The 19,814-nt window shown below is 35.7% G+C and overlaps 1 protein-coding gene and 1 long non-coding RNA gene across 2 annotated transcripts in view; both read right to left on the bottom strand.

Moving 5' to 3' along the window:
* Positions 1-19,814, bottom strand: part of LOC131274934 (uncharacterized) — a 681,981-nt gene that overhangs the window by 572,316 nt on the left and 89,851 nt on the right. The gene's annotated exons all lie outside the window — the stretch shown is intronic.
* LOC101424239 (olfactory receptor 14C36-like) lies at positions 15,546-16,484 on the bottom strand. The gene has a single exon (XM_004483905.3). It carries the CDS (start codon positions 16,482-16,484, stop codon positions 15,546-15,548), a length of 939 nt encoding a protein of 312 aa, XP_004483962.3.

Below are 19,814 nucleotides of genomic sequence, written 5' to 3'. Positions count from 1 at the left end.
ATCTTTCACTAGGCTGACAAAGAAAAAAAAAAAGAGATAGGGAACAAATAACTAAAATAAGAAATGAATGGTAGGGGGGGCAGTGCTGACTCCAGAGAAATAAAAAATGTTCTTGAAATGATTCTATAAGAATTTGTATGCCAAAAAATTAGAGAACCTAGATGAAATGGACAATTTGTCTGAACACCAAATTACCTTCACTGACTTAAGAAGAAATAGATCTCAACATAACCATAATGGTTAAATAGATTGAATCAGTATTAAAGCCACCCCTCCTGCCCCCAAAAAAGCTCCAGACAAGGGGCTTTGTGTTAAGTTCATCCCTAATCCATCATGACCTTGTCTTAGCTTGATTACATCTGCAAAGACCTTATTTCCAAACAAAGCCACACCTTATATATGCTGGGTTTAAGATGTTATATTTTTTGAGGGCCTACAAATCAATCCATAGCACTCCTTTATTCTACACATTTTCTCTTTTAATTAAGATGCATAAAAATAAAGCCCTTATAAGGCATTGCACTTCTCTTTTTAGGGGAGAATGAATACAGCATGAAGCAAATTGCCAAAGTTATTATTAAGGGGTAATTCCTCCCCACTGAAACAGAAAATGTAGGATCAATGCCCCATGCCCACACTCCCATCAGGTGGCTGCTCCTCTCTATTACTGCTGCTCTTCTGACTGTCCTTCTAAGAGAATGCCCTAACCTTGTCAATTTAAGCCAGAGGAAACTCAAATGGAACAGAGTGTTCCACTTACATTAGCTTCAATGCCTCAGTGCACGAAAAGGTGAAAGTTCACTCAGTATTGCATTGAATTCCTTAAAATTGTCCAGCAGCATAAACCAGATGAACCATAATATATTTCTATGAGATCACATGCCTTGAAAAAGTTCCACTGAAACTCATAGAAGAGATGTGATTCATTGTCAGTTTTCCTTATCAATTACTCAGAAGGGGAATTAAGAACAAGGGTAGACTCCTCCTTCAGGTAATCATCAAAGAAATCTAATGTGTATCATGGTTGATGTAACGGATTTTTTTGTGCTTTTGAATTTGTTGGATGCTCTCAGTTTCTACTGCCTGCGAGGCTTCTTGTGTGGAATAGGAACAGTTCTTTCAGGAATTCTCAAATACATGTACTGCTAAATAACTCATTAACCACAACAATTTCCAGTCACGCAAACCACCACAGCATTGTCTCCTACACACCAAATGAAGAACACGTAACTGACTATGGACAAAGGGAAATTTATATGCTCCATACATAATAAAGTTACCAAAGATTGTGCCTAAAGGAAGGAAAGTAAATTGAGAAATTCTTCTACATTATTGCTTTACCATGATGATGTGTTTCTAGGTGTCGTGACCTGTTCTTCTCATAGAAGATATTAATCCATTCAGTTTAGGTTTATTTTCTTGGCGTTCAGGTGATACCTTGTCAAACTACGATTTCTACTTCAACTTGAAATTACTACAGTTGGTCACTGAACATTTTAAACTGAATCAAAACTGCCTGGTTTTCTGTAAACTGTCACACCTTTCTGCTTGCAATCTCTAGAGAGGTTCCCATCAGGCTTTCCTTAGAGGTGCTTCTCAATTCCCTCCTGCAAACTTCTAAGCATGGGCAAGGAAATAAAGTTGATGTTTTGCAATATTGACTCTTCACTTTAGATATGTTGACCTAATCAATACATCTAATTATTGAGTTTTCACCTCTACTTTTTCTCATGTCTTTGAGAAATTTTAGACTTATCTGCCCTTACAACTTTTATATATATTTACCATGTTCATGGAGATCTCATTTTGTATTTTGCATCATCCCATCTGTCCTTTAAGGTCCCAAACTTTCCTTTAAAATATAATATCTACTTGCTTATCTTAATAGCTCTGTCTTCCTTTCCTTTTTTTTCTGATAGAAAAGTCAAAGCATAAAATATAAAATGAACCCTAACTTAAACCATGGATGGTATTTAATAATAATTATAAAAATGTGCCTTTTTCAATTGTAGCAAATGAACCACACTAATGTAAAGAGGTAATAATAGGATTATATATGGGAATCATTTTATGCATGATTTTTCTGTAAACCCTTCTGATTTTCTGTAAATCCTTCTCCAATTAAAAAAAAATAATCAAAGCACAGTTTCAAACCACTATATGTGTTCCTTGGTTTCATCAGTAAATTGAATTCTAAGGAACATGGATTTTCTAGCACATGCCTTCTTAACTGTTGGTTTATAACTATGGGTTTTCAATAACTTTATTAATATACTTGTTATTTTGTTTTAAAAAGGTGATACATTGTCTGTGTGGAAGTCAATAATTAATTTTATAAATGACCTAAATAAAATTTACCCTCACTTTGTGAGTAAAGACAGCCCAGAGTAACTTTAAACTACTCAGCAAAAGATATTCTTTGGTATTTTTCCCCCATACTCTCCCCATTTTCCCCAACCCCATCTCTTGGTGACCTTTAATTAACTTTCTGTTTCTGAGATTTTGCTGCTATTTCTAGACATCTAAGTGTAATCACACATTATTTGTCTTGAAGGTGTGTCACTTATTTCACTAGAATAATGTTTTCAAATTACTTCCATGTTGCAACATGTCTCAGAATTTCATTGTTTCTTGTGGCAGAATAATAGTCTGTTCTGTTTATCTACCACATTTTATTTTGAAATCATTTGTCAGTGGACATTTCAGTTGTTTCTACCAGAAAACACGAGAGAGCCAGGAGTCATAGATAAAAATAAAAATTCAGGCCAATACCAGCTTATCAGGATTTCTTCCTTACCCATAACTAAAATTCTTCCTGAACTTGTTTTACAGCAGGGGCTCTTAACTAGGTGTCCTGGAAAGACTTCAGGAGTTCCGTGAGTTTGAATTGAAATTAAAAAAATAAAAAACATTATTCTTGTGGGAACATATTGGTGCAGGTGTGACATATTTATTAAATAATTTACATTATAGTGTGGAGCTAGTTATTTTGATGTCCCATGTTTTGAGTGCAGTGGTTAACTGCCTACAAAAAGTTGGTGATTGTGATGGAGATGGTTTTATGACATGGTGGGAAACTCAATTTTCTAAATGTTTGCCAAAAATAACTGTTTGAACAGATGTTGAACCATGTTAGGTTGTCAGCTATTAAAATTAACAGAAAGTTGTAAATGTAATTTTGAATAATCCTAAAATTTAATTTAAAGATATGTCAATTTTGAGTGTCTTAAAACTATGTGCTGCTACATTCTGGGGAGGGGTCCATGGTTTTTACCTGACTGGCAGAGGGGTCTGTGGAACAAAAGTAGTTAAGAACCCCTGTTTTACAGGCTGTCAAACTCAGCTGGAGATGGGAGACTGGAAGTGTGTGTTTTGCATTTGCCTCTTAGGTAATTTCCAAACACCTTTATGGAAAAAAACATACTCCAGGGAGTGTTTGCCCTTCCAGTCATCATCCCATATGAGGCAAGAGGAGCATATCCACACACAATTCAATATGAAGCAAAGCCAGACTGGTACACAAACCCACCACTGAAAAATACATGTTCCTTGAATGCCCTGAAAATTTGTCATTCAAATAACTCCAACAAACAATGACTAATACATTAATCCCCATTCCATACCTAACTGGAAGCCTGATAAACAGTGAAGATTATTCCAACCACTTAATTCTGAATTTAAATGCTGCCCATTTTTTTGTTCTCCTGTGCTGGAAAGGATAACTCATAATAATTAAGGATTCATAGACTTTTTTTCCCAGGGTATACAGTTTCTTGTTGTTTTTTAATAGATTGCCTAAATCCAATGTGATGATGCAAAATACCAGATATATGTTGGCTTTTATAAAAGGTATTTATTTGGGATAAAAGCCCACAGTTATCAAGCCATAAAGCACAGGTTACTTCCCTCACCGAAGTCTGTGGCCGCATGTTGGAGCAAGATGGCTGCCTAAGTCTGCAACGGTTCGGGATTCTTGGATTCCTCTCTTCCCAAGCCTCATTTTTCTCTGGGCTCAGCGCCTCTGCTCTCTCACAAGGCCAGCTGTAGAGCATCAGCCAAATGGCTCATCCCTCTTCCTGGGGCCTCTGCTGTGTCCAATTGAGCCTTCTCTCCTTCCTCACCTATGTGCTTCTCTATGTGTTTACTTCCCAGGATCCAGGATCAAAACTCCAAACCTCCCTTCTCTGTAGTGCGGTTACTCCATGAGTCCCCACCCACCAGGTGGCCTGGGACCCAAAGTCCTACTGACATGGTGCAACCAAAGCCCCAATCATTATTTAATCAAGTAAAAGTGAAATATCTGAATCCAATATGATCTAATACACCCAGAGGAACAAATCATTTTACAAATATAATCCAATATCTGTTTTTGGAATTCATAAACAATATCAAACTGCTACAATTACTTATGAAATTTCTGTCATTTTTACACAAATGAGTAAGCAGACTATTCAACAACAGACCAGAAGTGTTAGTCCGGTGATAATTCCTGCATGGGGTGATATGGAGAGATTCCTTTATTTTTTTTTAAATTTTTAAATTTTCTAATGTTGAAGAGAAGCTATTGGAGAATTATTGAACAAAAGAAGAATATGATCATATTGGCATGCTTTCAAATTGAGGTGTATTTTACCTATATCCTAGTGCACATGTTTTCAAATGTGGTTTGAAATATTTCCTTCTTTCTTGTCTTTTGCATTAATTAAAAAAAATTTTTAGGCAGCTCTGGGGAATGAACCCAAGACCTTGTACGTGTGAAGCAGACACTCAACCAGAGCTACACCAGTTCCTCTAACTGAAAATTTTTTAATATCTCATTTTTTCCACAACTGGCTTTTTATCTATACCTATTTATTTCATTTTAAATGCTTGTTCTGTTTTACAGCATGCTTATCTAACATCACTGTCTACCCTAAAGTAATATTGTGACATCTTATATTTAATGTAAAAATATTGCATTATATTTTCATTCGAAGTCATTTTGATATTGTCATGCATTTTTACTTTTCTTGCTATAAATCAAACACTATATTAACTTTTCCTTAAGTTAAATGTTTTAAAAGAATGAAAAAGCAAATTGAAAAATCCTTAGTGATTTTCCAAATAATTACCATTTCATTATATTCATATTTTAATAGATCTGACTGCATTTTGTGTCATTTCCGTTCTATCTGAAGAGCTTCAACATTCCTTGTACTGAAGGTGAGCTAGACACAGATTTTCTTAGTTTTTTAAAGTCTAAGCAAAATTTTTAAAATCACCTCTGGTATTAAGGAAAATTGTGCTCCATAAATTATTCTAGGTTAAAAGTTTCTTTCTGAGGTACTTTAAACATTTCTATCCCTTGTTTTCTTTTTTTAAATACATTTTTTGTGTTTTTAAAGATACTTAGATCACATAAAAATCATATTAAAAAATATAAAGGATCCCCCTATGCCCTACTCCCACACCTCCCACTTTTCTCCACATTAACAATTTCTTTCATTAGTTTGTTCGTTCATTGCAATTTTCAAAAAGATTTATTTATTTATTTATTTCTCTCCCTCCCTCCCTCTCCCCTCCCCCTCTTAATTGATGTTAAGTTAAAATATATAAGAATCTGGTGATTTTGTAAGTGTGAAATTGTTGATTTTTGCATTATATTTAAAAGCAACTATTGTTTTCCTCAATATTTTTGTTAGTCTTTTTTCTCTTAATATTTCCTCAGTGTCTTCAACCATATTATACATCTTTAAGTTATATTTTGCCTTATTTTATGTATTTTCCAATGTTTGTAGTCCACACTAATCCATGAAAAATCCATGTATATGGCAAAGTATATATCTCTTTATTTTTCATCTAGCCATGGTGTTTACATTAATTCATGTTTATGTGGGTAATTGATTGTGCTTTTCATTTTGGCAAATTCAGAGATGTATATTTTGCCTCTCAAATTTGTAACCTTTGATACTGCTTTAATAGAGCTTTCATACTTATAGGAATTATTTCACAAAGAGAATATTTATAGTAGAGTTGAAGTATAAATTAGGATGCCATTTTCTCAGCCTGAGTGCCATACTTCTGAACCAAAGTAACGTTTTAACATAGGCTCTTTTTAATGATTGTTTCCAACAATCAAGTGAAAATAGAAGTATTGGTAGACAATGGAGTCAGGTGTATGAATATCTTAGGAAGATCCTCTGAAGCACCTCCCATTATTAACATGTAGCATGAAAAAATTAACAGAAAGCTGTAATAATCCTACACAGAAAATACTATTAAAGATTAAGACACCTTTGTTAGGAGGGCTTGTATTGTTCTACAAATAAAGTTTCCCCCAAACAACAGATGCCTTTCTGTGTATGAACAAATGGAAGAGTCTAGGAAAGTGTTATAAACAACATGGACAAATGGCTATTTGGAGAAAAGATGATTGCAGCAGTTTCAAATATTTCTCATTTTATTCTGTATATGTTTTCTGTGTCCTTCAATTTTATCCTCTGCTTTTTCTTATCATATTTGTCAAGATATCATGCCCATACCATAGAATTCATCCATTTAAAATGTACTGTTTGACAGTGTTTATTTATCCACAGATTTCTGCAACCATCATTAGTATTCAAATTGAGAACTTCCTCCTCATTACAAAAAGAAACTCCATTTCTGTTAGCAGTCACTCCTACTGCCCCCAACTGAAACCACTTCACCTCCTTAACTACCAGTAATCTAATTTCTATCCCTTGCCTACTCAGGATATTTCAAGAAAATTGAATGTTGCATTAATTTGAGACTTTTCTTTTACTACACATAATGTTTTCAAGATTCAACATGTTGTAATATATTTTAGGATTTTGTTGCTTTTTATTGCCATTGTGTAGATGTTTCAAATTATATTCACCATTCATAAGTCAGTAGACATATGAGTATTGCTAATTTTTATTTATTATGAAAATTACTTTGAATATTCCTGCATCTTTTACTGGGTGGACTTGTGTCTTTATTGCCTTTGGTATGTACCTAGACATGAATTCCTGGATCATATCAGAACAGTTAACACAAAACTATTTTAAAAAGTTGCTCTGTCATGTTATCACTACCATCTGTGAGTGAAGATCTAATTTCTGAACATGCTCACTGCCACTTGATATTCTTTTTTATTAAAGCCACCACAGTAGATGCGAAGTGATTCCTTCTTGTGCATTTGATTTGCCTTTCTCTAATGACTAATGATGCTGAGAATTTTTGATGTTCTTGTTGGTAATTTATTCTTTTAATATTCCATTTTCAATTGTTTGCCCAATTTAATTTGGATTATTAACATTTTATCAGGAATTGTGGGAAGATGTCAGTTGATTAGATAGGCAGAGCTCAACTCTGTCAAAAAACAATGGAGAAAGAACCAAATCTAGCTGAGGGCCCTGCCTTGGGGATCAGCAGACAAGAAGAGTGCGGAACAACTCCCAGAGGGCAAGGGAAAGAGGGAGGAATGAAGAACCTAAAACAAATATAAGTTACCAAACCCCTGAAGCAGCCCAGAAGGGCTTCCCTCCCCCAACCCCAATATATTAAGCTGGGGTAAAACCCCTGGCTCATGAGAAGGGAACAGGCATCTTCCTCACTGTCAGCTGTGACAAAGGAAAAAGGAAGGTGAATCGGGGGGCGGGTTGCTTCAGTGAATTCAGCCAGTAAAGCCCACTTTGAATCTCAGCTCTGGCCAGACCAGACACAGGAAAACAGAGACATCTCTGTTGTAGACCAGTAAGCACCATCTGCTGGCCATTCTGGAAATGGCATGGACAAAAACTACTCTTGGTACTCTCTGTACTCTGCCATGGAAGAAAATTTGCACCCCATTAGTGCAGAGCTGAAGCTCTTTTAAAAAACTCAATAGGAATGAAGGCTAACAAACTCATTCTATGAAGCTGATATCACTCCAATACTAAAACCAGATAAAGATACTATGAAAACAGAAAATCACAGGCCAATATCCTTAATGAATATAGAAGCAAAAGTCCTCAACAAAATACTTGCAAACTGAATCACAAAGCACATTAAAAGAATTATACACCAGGTTTGACTTTGTTATCGCAGGTATACAAGGGTGGGTCAAAATAAGAAAATCAATAAGTATAATTAACCACATTGTTAAATTGAAGGAGAAAAATCAAATGATGCCCTCATTTCTGCCCCAAGAAAAGACATTTGACAAAATAAAGCATCCTTTCTTGATAAAAACATTCCAAAATATAGGAGTAGAAGGAAGCTTTCTCAATAATGTAAAGGGTATACATGAGAAAACTACAGCTAGAATTATACTCAATGGTCAAAGACTGAAAGCATTCCTGCTGAGATCAGGAACAAGAAAATGCTGCCCACATTTATCACTGTTCTTCAATATTGTGCAGGAAGTTCTAGCTAGAGCAATTAGGCTAGATAAAGAAATAAAAGTCACCCAAAAAGGAAAGGAAGAAGAAAAATTTGCAGTACTTGCTGATGATATATGATCCTCTATCTAGAAAGCCCTGAGATGTACACAACAAAGCTGCTAGAACTAGTAGACATGTTCTGCAAAGTAATGGGATACAAGATTAATATCCACTATTCAATACAATATCATACAATACCGGTATGCAATCTGAGGAGGAAATCAGAAAAATAATCCATTTATAATAGCAACTTAAAAAATCAAATATTTGGGAAAAAAATTAACCAAAGACATAAAGGAACATTAGAAAACTGCAAACTATTGCTAAAAGAAACCAAAGAAGATTTAAATAAATGGAAGGACATTCTGTGTTCATGGATTGGAAGTCTGAATATAATTAAGATGTCACTTCTACCCACTGAATTTTTTACAGATTCAACACAATCCTAATAAAAATCCCAACAGCCTTTTTTGCAGAAATGTAAAACCAATTACCAAATTTATTTGAAAGACTGAGGGGCCCTGAATAGGCAAAAGTTCTTAAAAAAGAAGAGTGAAGTTGGAGGACTCTCACTTACTGACTTTAAAGCAGATTACTTAACTACAGTGGTTAAAAAAAAAAAATCATAGTACTAGCATAAAGACAGACATATTAACCAAAGCAAGATAATCAAGAACTCTGAAACAGACCCTCACATCTACAGCCAAGTGATTTTTGACAAGGCTCTCAAGCCCTCCCAGAGGAGCCAGAACAGTCTATTCAACAAATGGTGCTGAGAGAAACAGATAGCCATATCCATCAAGAAAGAGGAACCCCATCTCATACCTTATACAAAAATTAACTAAAAATGGATCAAGGACCTAAATATAAAGCAACAATCATAAAAATCCTAGAAAAAAATGTAGACAAACCTCTTTAAATCTTATGGTAAGCAGTAGTTTCTTAAAATTTACACACAAATCATGAGCAACAAAAGATAAAAGAGATAAATGGGACTTTTCAAAATTAAAGTTTTTTTTTTTACCTCAAAGGACTCTGCCAAGAGGGGTAAAGGTAGCTGACTCAATGGGAGAAAACATTTGCCAATCTCATATTCCATAAGTGTTTAAAATCCATGATATATAAAGAGAGCATACAACTCAACAGTAAAAAGACAAACTACCTGGTTAAAAAATGGGCAAAATACTTGAAAAGATGGTTGTCCAAGGAGGAAATACAAATGGTGAAGAAACACATGAAAAAATGTTCTACTGTCACTTGTGATTAGGAAAATGCAAATCAAAACTACAATGAGATATTATTTCCACCCATTGCTACTGGCCACTCTTAAAAAGTAAGAAAGTGTGAATGTTAGGATGTGGAGAGATAGGAATGCTTATTCACTGTTGTGGGAAGGTAGAATCATACAACTACTGTGGAGCACTGTTTGATATTCCTAAGCAAGTTGAATATAGATTTACCATGTGATGCAGATATACCATTGCTAGGTATATAACCAGAAGAACTGAGAATAGTGACACAAATAGACATCTGCACACCAATGTTCATAGCAGTGTTATTTACTGTAGTCAGAAGTTGGAAATAATCCTAATTTCCATCAATTGATGAATAGATAAGCAAGTTGTGGTATATACACATAATGGAATATTATACACCAGTAAAAAGAAATGAAGCCGTGAAGCATATGACAACATGTATTAACCTAGGGGACGTTTGTTGAGTGAAGCAAGCCAGACACAAAAGGACAAATACTGTATGAGGGTGCTATTATGAACTAAATGTTTAATGTAAGCTCATGGAATTAATAATTAGAATGTAGGTCAACAGAAAATAGAAGGTAAGTAGCAGATGGAAAGCTGGGGCTTATTCTGTGCAGAATTGGTTCAAAGATTGTAAATATTTGGAAATGAATGGAAATGTTGAGAGCACATCATGCTGCTTGAACTAGCAGAACTGTTCTATGGGTATGATAGTGGTTGAAAGTGAAAGTCTAAGTACAGATATATTACTAGAAGGCAAGCTAAAAAATCTAATTTGGTACTATATAACATAGTGAAACCTCATACCTAAGGCTGTTTTTACAAGATACAAATACAAATAAACTAGGGATGGATAAGAAACAGAATAGCAGTGTATTTGTCAGCCAAAGGGGTGCTGATGGTGTTGGCTTTTTTTTAAAACTTAAAAAAAAAGATTTATTTATTTATTTGTTTATTTTTTTCTCTCCCCTTCCTCCCCCCGCCCCAGTTGTCTGTTCTCTGTCTATTTGCTGCACCGTCTTTGTCCGCTTCTGTTGTTGTGAGTGGCATGGGAATCTGTGTTTCTTTTTGTTGCATCATCTTATTGTGTCAGCTCTCCATGTATGAGGCACCATTCCTGGCAGGCTGCACTTCCTTTCTCCCTGGGCGGCTCTCCTTACGGGGTGCACTCCTTGCGTGTGGGGCTCCCCACACAGGGGACACCCCTGCATGGCAGGACACTCCTTGCACACATCAGCACTGCGCATGGGCCAGCTCCACATGAGTCAAGGAGGCCCAGGGTTTGAACCACGGACCTCCCATGTGGTAGACGGATGCCGTAACCACTGGGCCAAGTCCACCGCCCCAGTGTTGGCTTTTATAAAGGGTTTTTATTTGGGGTAGAAGCTTACATTTACCAGGCCATAAAGCATAATTTACTTCCTCACCAAAGTCTGATGCTAAGTATTGGAGCAAGATGGCTGCCAATGTCTGCCATGGTTCAGGCTTCCTAGGTTCCTCTCTTCCAGGGGCTTGTTTCTCTCTGGGTTCAGTTCATCTGCTCTCTCCACAAGGCCAGCTGAAGATTATCAGGTGAACGGCTCATCTCTCTTGCCAGGGCCTCCCCCGTTCCTGAATATCTTGTGTTTACTTCCTGGACTCCAGCTCAAAACCTCCAACATCCCTTCTCTGACAAGTAGTTTTTCTGTGAGTCCCTGCCCACCAAGGGGGTGGGGACTCAATGTCCTACTGATGAGGCCCAATCAAAGCCTGAATCATTTATCTAGTCAAGTACAAGTGAAACCTCTGAATCTAATATAATCTGATATGCCCAGAGGAAAAACCAGTTCACACACATAATCCAATATCTAATTTTGGAATTCATAAATAATACCAAATTCCTACAAGCAACTAAGTTTAAAAAAAAATCACTGAGTTGTGAGAGATTTTGATATATCTGTAAACTCCATACCTGTGTATTTCAGATTGAACTGTATTCTAGATAGGACTTGCAATACGTTCTACCATTTGATAAGGTGTTTTGTCACATTCCTAGTAATGTCCTTTGAAATGAAAGTTTTATTTTTGTTGGACTGTAAAATTTCTAATCTTGTTTTTGTTTCTTCTGCTTATGTTGTTATATCTAAAAATCTCATGCTTAATATATGGTCATGAGGTATTGCTTACAATTTTTTCTAGGATTGTTATAGTTGTATCCCTTATATATATGGATATAATACATTTTTAGTTGATTTTTCTGTATGATGTGATAACAAAGACCAAATTGTTTTGCTTGCCTTTAGATAGCCAGGTGTTCCAGCTCTGTTTGTTGAAAGACTATTATTTTACCAACTGATTTGCCTTGGGCCCATTGTGGATAATAATTGTGCATAAATGTATATGATTATTTCTGAATTATCAATTCCCTTTAATGCTAAAATAAGTGGAACTTTATTCTCAATTTCATTATTTTAACTTAATTTTATTTGCCATTTATACGTTTTTAAGTATTACAGTTAAGACATTAACTGCATATAAAATCTGTGCTACCATAACCAGTATATATTACCAACATTTTTCATCATTCTAAATAGACCTCTGTCCCCATTAAGCAATAAATCCCATCACCACCCCTCCTGCCACCCTTTGGTAACCTCAAATCTACTTTCTATCTCTATGAACAATCTTATTTTACATATTTCATATAAATGGAATAATTCTATAATTGTGATTTTTGTCTCAATTATTTTGCTTAGCATAATGTTTTCAAGATCCCTTCCTATTGACCATTTATCAAATTTCATTCCTTTTTACTGAGGAATAATATTCTATTTTATGTCTACAGCATGTTTTGTTTATCTAATTTTCTGTTGAGGGACATGAGTTATTTTTAACTTTTGGCTATTGCAAATAATGCTTCTATAAAATTTGATAATAAATACAACTATATGACTCCTGTTTTCAAATTTTGGGGTTTTTATCTAGAAGTGGAAGTGTCAACTCATAAGGTAATTCTTTGTTTAGCTTGTTAAGAAAATGCTGAAGTATTTTCCTCAGTACTTAACACCATTTTTGCATTACGACCAACAATGTACAAGTATTCCAATTTCTCAATATCCTCATCAAAACTTGTTGTTTCGAATTTTTTAATAATAGTCATCTCCATTGGTGTAAAGGGGAATCTCACTGTGATTCTGATTTGCAGTTCTTAAATGGCTAATTATATTAAACATATTCTCCTGTGTTTATTGACCATTGTTATATGTTCTTTGGAGAAAAGTTTGCTAAAGTCCTTTGCCCATATTTTAATCTCATGCTTTGTCCTATTGTTGAATTGTAGGAATTTTTAAAAATTTTAATAAAAAAGTTGTGAGATTACAAAACAATCATGCATAATATGCAGAACTCCCATACATCACCCCTTCACCTCCACTCTGCATTGTTGTAGAAATTTTGTTACAGATTATGAAAGAACATCATCTAAATATTACTTCTAACTATGGTCCAGAGCTTACTTTTGGATAATATTTTTTCCATAAACTTCCCTATTTTTAGCACCATGTATTAGTATTATACATTTGTTGTAGTTCAGGAAAGAATGCTCATTGTGTACTGGTAACCACAGTCTATCACTGACTACACGATTCACTGCGTTATATAGTTCTGTGCCTTGTATAATCCATCAAAAATGTTTGCTCAGTGGCTCTCTTTTCATCACAGACTTGTGCTATCTTTCTTTCAGACAATGTTTCATAAAAAGATATATATATATATATATATATATATATATATATATGGTGTTTCTCTTATTAACCTTCTTATTTAACATTTCTGATTAACTTCATTGGTTCCTGTGAATTTCTGTTTCCATTCATTATCATTTTTTAATTACAGCTTTGTAGCTTTGTTCCTACCTCCTGATATTGTCACAACATATATTTTAATTCTATATGTTGTGAACTAATTTTCTACTTCACTAGGATTAATGGCGCTACAAATTGCATCAACAATTAGTTGTTTTGCCCATAAGTTTAATAAGAATTAGTAAATGACCATTTCATTTACAGGCAAGTAGGTGTGTAAATAGAATGCTGTTGGCAGGAGTACAAATTTGTCAGCACATTGGTAAAGCTAATTGTTGGTAGTTACAAATATGTAAAATCTACTTTATCAATTTCTATCAAATAATTTATTATAGAAACATATTTTCATACGTGGACAAAAATGAAGCTACAATAATAGCATTCAAAACATTCTTGAAACTTAAGAAAAAAGGTCTTCTTGAGAACTGTCTACTGGTTACTCTATTTCATATAAAAGTTACATTGAAAGAAAGAAGAGATTGAACTCCAAGCAGACTTGATTTGCATGCACTTGCCAATTCTCACATGATTCAATCTCATTGATAATATTTTTGATTAATGATGCATATTAAAAGCCTTACACTGAAGCCCAATATACATCAAACACAGAAAACAGATGTGAAATGTATTTGCAAGGCAATGTAAGTGTCTCTGAGATCACCCACTATCATGTTTTTATTCCTTTGGTTGTCACACAGCTCACACAGTTCTTCAGTGACTGATTCCATTTCAAAACATCACATGGTTTTCTTTACCTGGCTACTCACATTATCTATTAGGTTCTTTTCTGATTTCCCATCAACAGTGGTATAACCTGGATTAGGTTAGAATTAAGATTGATTTTTTTAAAGTTTTTTGAAAAAGGTCAAAGATAAACAGGAAGGCACAACGACTGGGAGGTAAAGATCTACTCTTCTTAAAGTCCTTTTAAAGAAAGTCCTTTAGAATTTATTATACATTGCTCCTTGATACAACTGGCAAAAAAAAAAAGTACAAACCAGGAAATTTTAAGTTATGTCCATAAAGAGGGAGCTGCTTGCTTCCTGGCATAATTTTATGCCCTGATCAAGTTCCCTATTTTATCACTCGGCACTTGGGTAGAGAAACAAATATAAACAGAATCCAAATATCAAGCCAGCTGTTGTCATTAGTAATACTCCCCTCTGCTTCAGTGTTTCCACACTTGTCTCCTACTGTCACCTGTATCTGAGAGACAAAGCATTGTCACTGCTGCAGTATTTACTGCCTGCAGAACCCAGATGCAGATGCAGAACCCAGATCTTGGCATTGTGCATGATTGTTTTGTAAGGTCACTTCTCTAATAAAAATATGTATATATTGTTTTTAAAAGCAAAAACCTGACTTCCTCGTCTTCGTCTTGTCTTCCTCCTGCACACCATCATATACCTTCAAGATTCACAAAATATTAGGCCACTATGAAATTTTGCTCTTCTCCTACATACTGTTAATTTTGCTGGAAAAACAACAACAATAATCAGTCCAAGGCCCAATGCTATGGAGATTTTAAAATGAAATTAAAACAGGAGGGCATTAAGGGACACACAGCTATTAGTGTTCTTTGGATCAAGACACTCTCCAATATGCAGTACATTCGAGTAAACGCTCCAGAAGAGGATGCCATAGCAGGTCTCCCCTCTTCTCTGAAACATTGGTTTCTTAAAATCAGCTTGTTTTTGTACACAGCCAAAGAGTGTTACATTGTCTAAACAGCACTGCCAATTTTAAAACACATACCACAGGTAGGAAACTTCCTGAAAGGTGCCCCACCTCTTTGGGGCCACTTGGGAGTGAACCTGGAAACCGCAATCTGCTGTGCTTGGTCAGTGCCTAGATCTTTTGCAAAGTCAATATAAAGTAAGTGCAGGAGCTAATCAAGACCAAAATACAGTTGCAAGTAAGTCGCTCTTTGTGATCAAGGAGAGCACTAATGAATCACAGGTAAACAGGAATTCCCTAAAACACTAGTCCAAAATTTGATATTTTTTCATGATTGAAAATTTCATCTTCAAACAAGTATGCTATCTTTTCCCTAAACAAAGCTTTCTCCTCATGACTCTCTTTACAGCCTCCTTTATCTGTTTGTTTCTAAGACTATAGATTATAGGATTCAAGAAAGGAGGGACTATAGAATAGAACACAGAGGTGATCATGTCCTGAACTGTGGGTGAGCTGGAGGTTGGCTTCACATTCACAGCAGCACCTGAGCTGAGAAAGATGCTCACCACGAGGATGTGAGGGACACAGGTGGAAAAGGCCTTTCCACGCTCACCCCTGGTTGGAAACTTGAGCACAGTAGAAAATATGTGAATATAAGACATGATGATGAAGACAAAGCAGCCACCAGCAATCACCACTGCAGAGATGAAAATTAAAATTTCATTGTTTAAGGTCTCAGAGCAGGAAAGCTTGAGAAGAGAGGGAACGTCACAGAAGAACTGATGCACCACGTTGGACCAACAGAAGGGCAGTTGGAATGTGTTGCCAGTGTGGAATCCAGAGTGGACCAGACCACTGAGTACAGAGGCCAGAGTCATCTGCACACAGACCTGAGGGTTCATGATCACAGGGTAGTGGAGGGACCGGCAGATGGCCACATAGCGGTCACGGGCCATGATGGTGAGGAACAGCAGCTCTACTGTAGCAAATGCAAGCACGAGGAAGATCTGAGCTGCACATCCAGCCATGGAGATTGTCCTGTCGTCAAGCAGGAAAATGGCACATGCTTTGGGGACCGTGACAGAAATGTAGCACATGTCTAAGACAGACAGATTCCTAATGAAGAAATACATGGGGGTGTGAAGTTTCCAATTGAAGGTGATTATTATGACAATGAGAAGATTCCCCATCAGAGTTGCCAAGTACATCAGTAGGAATAGCATGGCATGTAAGGCCCTGAGCTCCCACACATCAGAAAACCTTGTAAGCAGGAATTCAGTCACTGTGCTGGAGTTGGGCATCTTAGGAACATTTCCCTTGGCCATGAAGAGTCTGACAAATAAACCCTAAGAAACATGCAGGAGCCACATGTAGAAGGAATTAATCTAAGTTCATATATTGCCTCACATTAAAACTCTTTTATTTTCTCTATTTCATTTTGATTAATAGGATATAACAATGTTTCCTCTTGCTCCTTTTGGCTTCCCTGCTTTTCGTCCTTGTTTCCAGAATAGGAGTATGAGTAAAATATAATATTTAAGAATTGTGCCTATGTTTACATATATTTCTATCACTTTCTAGTTATAAAATGGATCCACTTGAAGTTAAAGGTTTGCCTGGAAGATTGAAAGATTTAATATAGGTAAGTTCTATGCATTGCTCTGTCATTAGTTGTGTTCCAGGAATGTTAATATTTACGATAATATAATGACCTTGTAGAATCTGAGTAGAGATCAAAGGGTACTATTTATTCAGGGCTTATCAAAACATTATAATCAATTATAATCCATTCCATGACCACTAAACTGCTTCCATTAAATACCATCATACATTTCTCATGCTTCTCCATGTATTCCTTGAATGTATGTAGGTACTTAGTGTTCTCTGTTCAAAATAATCACTTGTTACTTTCGATAGGTGATATTACCTGTAAGGAAAATTATTTATTTATTAATAATATCAGAGTCACTAAATTTAGTATTTTCATTCTTGTTTTGTGTCACATACTATTATCTTTTCCTATAAAGCCTGAACATATTTCAGAACTTGAAATAGCTGATACAGAAAGACATTGCTTGATGTGTAGGTCATTAATGGATGTTACACTCACACCTGAGTCCTTCATAAACTTTCTTTTCACAATCACCCTTAGTGAAACCCTTGCTTAACCCTCAAGTGCTGAATGTTTCCTTCAGCTTTGAGTCATATTTTAACTCATGCCATTGAAATGGGAATGGCTTTCCTTGCTGCCTTGAACCCGCAGAATGTGCCTTTCAGACTTGCTTACCCAGCCTCTCTAACCCTCAGGGCTAATGCACTTCACCTTCCTGCTCTGTGATCCTTTTTCTCCTGACAAATGTAACTACTTCTAGAGAAGCTCTGCTCACTGTAAGAAGGCAGCACACCTGCCACTTTCAGACTGACCTCCTGAGCTCAAGAATAAAAGCTTTCTGTCTCTGCTCTTCTTTATTTCAGAATTCTTCAAAATACTACTTCAATAAGGAGTTGTTGTTCTTGCTTTATACCAATTTTACTGAAAACTTACTGAAAGCATTGTATGATGCCTCTGATTAAAAATAGCTAACTTCACTATTTATAAGAAGTTCTAACCTATTTAAGTCAGCTTCACATAGAAGTTGAGATCTTAAAAATAATTGCTTAATTTTTTTCCTTACTAAATTACTTACTAGGCTTCTTCTATTGTATTGCAAAAATTCAACAAGATTTCACAGTTGGAACACAGAGGGAACATATTTTATTATTTCACAGTCACCAATTAGTTGTACATTTCTAGCTTGAATTTATGTGTCAGCAGAGCAGAGTTAAATGTTTGCAGACTACAGGAGAAGATATATTTTGTATCTTGACTTGGCCATTTATTTACTGTGTATGAGAGCTTCATATATATTTTTGACTCTCAATTTCCTTTTCTATAGAAGTTGTAAAAATACCTAATTCATGAATTAAACATTTGTGGAAGTAATTAGATATTCTCATAATGGTAGCAATGTTAATAAAAAATAAACCAATAAGTAATAAATTGTTAAAAGGGGGGAGGTTGGGCACTACATATCTCCCATCTCAAATTCATATTACTCTTATTTTGTTCAGAAGCAAACAGAGAAGTATAGGAAAGGCAGCACTCTGAATTTGATAACACAATTTTCTTTTAAAAGAAGTATGACATCATAAAAGATTATACACATGTAAATACAGGTTCTTAACTAAGACTTTTCTTAAATAGTATGCAGGTTACAGGAGGATAACTCTGTTCTGGGCTAACTGGATTATTGTACAAGTGTTCCTATATATCAACTTGTAAAAACAAAATGATTTTTTAATCTTTTCTACAAAGTCTTAAAGACTTTGGGGAAACAGACTTTGGCCCAGTGGTTAGGGCATCCGTCTACCACATGGGAGGCCCGCGGTTCAAGCCCCGGGCCTCCTTGACCTGTGTGGAGCTGGCCCATGCGCAGTGCTGATGCACGCAAGGAGTGGCGTGCTACACAGGGGTGTCCCCCGCGTAGGGGAGCCCCACGCGCAAGGAGTGCACCCATAAGGAGAGCCGCCCAGCGCGAAGGAGGGAGCAGCCTGCCGAGGAATGGCGCTGCCCACACTTCCCGTGCCACTGACGACAACAGAAGCGGACAAAGAAACAAGACGCAGCAAAAAGACACAGAAAACAGACAACCGGGGGAGGGGAGGGGAGGGGAATTAAATAAATAAAAATAAATCTTTAAAAAAACAAAACAAAAAAAAGTCTTAAAGATTTTGAAGATATATTTTGAAAATTATTATATTAATTTATCTATTGGTTGAGACATCCTTGTAATATTTATTTATAATATCTAACTTAAAAGATATTTTAGGGTGAATTATGTGCAAGCAGTTGTCTGGAAGCTGTGGAACTCAATTACAAACAATGCTTATATGATTTTCATGATATGCTATGAGAAAGTCCTAGAATTACACCTGAAGTATAAGGGGTCATTTGCACAATTTATTTTTATGACATTCACTACATACTACTGACTGCATCTAGTAGAGTGCTCAGTAAAGAGAAAATAATATGAAATAATTATTAAAATTAATTAATTTGTAATAATACACATAAACCATTGTTCATAGTCTTTTTATGTAAAACACACCCCATCAGAATTAGATCTGTTTAAGTATAAATTTACATTAGCATTCTGCTTACTGAAACTCTGGTCAGTGTACACAGCTGCTCCTGCCCCAACTCCATCTGGTGCTGCAACCAGCTCACTCTTTGCTTCCATGAACAGCTCTGAATTCTGCTAAAACTGCTTGAACTGAGTTTATTTCAATGAATGCAAAAGAAGAGATTTGTCTCATTGGCTGAGAGCCTTTTATATTTATACATATATTTTTTTGTCATAGTCCTCTTGACAGTTTCTCTCAAAAATCAACTAAGCAGTGAAGTGCAGGTGATTCTTGGAAGGAAGGGAAAGAAGAGAGAAAAAAAGTTAATAACAACAAAGTCTCAAAAGTTAATTTTATTACTGACACTGGATGGACACGTCAAGATTTCTGATAAGGGTCCACTGATGCTTTACCTGGGAGCAAGGATGAGCAGGCATAGTTGGTAGAGATGACCAATGTCCTGTCTG

Source organism: Dasypus novemcinctus, chromosome 21 (assembly GCF_030445035.2).
Source record: "Dasypus novemcinctus isolate mDasNov1 chromosome 21, mDasNov1.1.hap2, whole genome shotgun sequence".
Lineage (NCBI taxonomy): Eukaryota > Metazoa > Chordata > Mammalia > Cingulata > Dasypodidae > Dasypus > Dasypus novemcinctus.
Note: the sequence above shows the minus strand (reverse complement) of the source record. Positions and strands in the feature narration are given on the sequence as shown.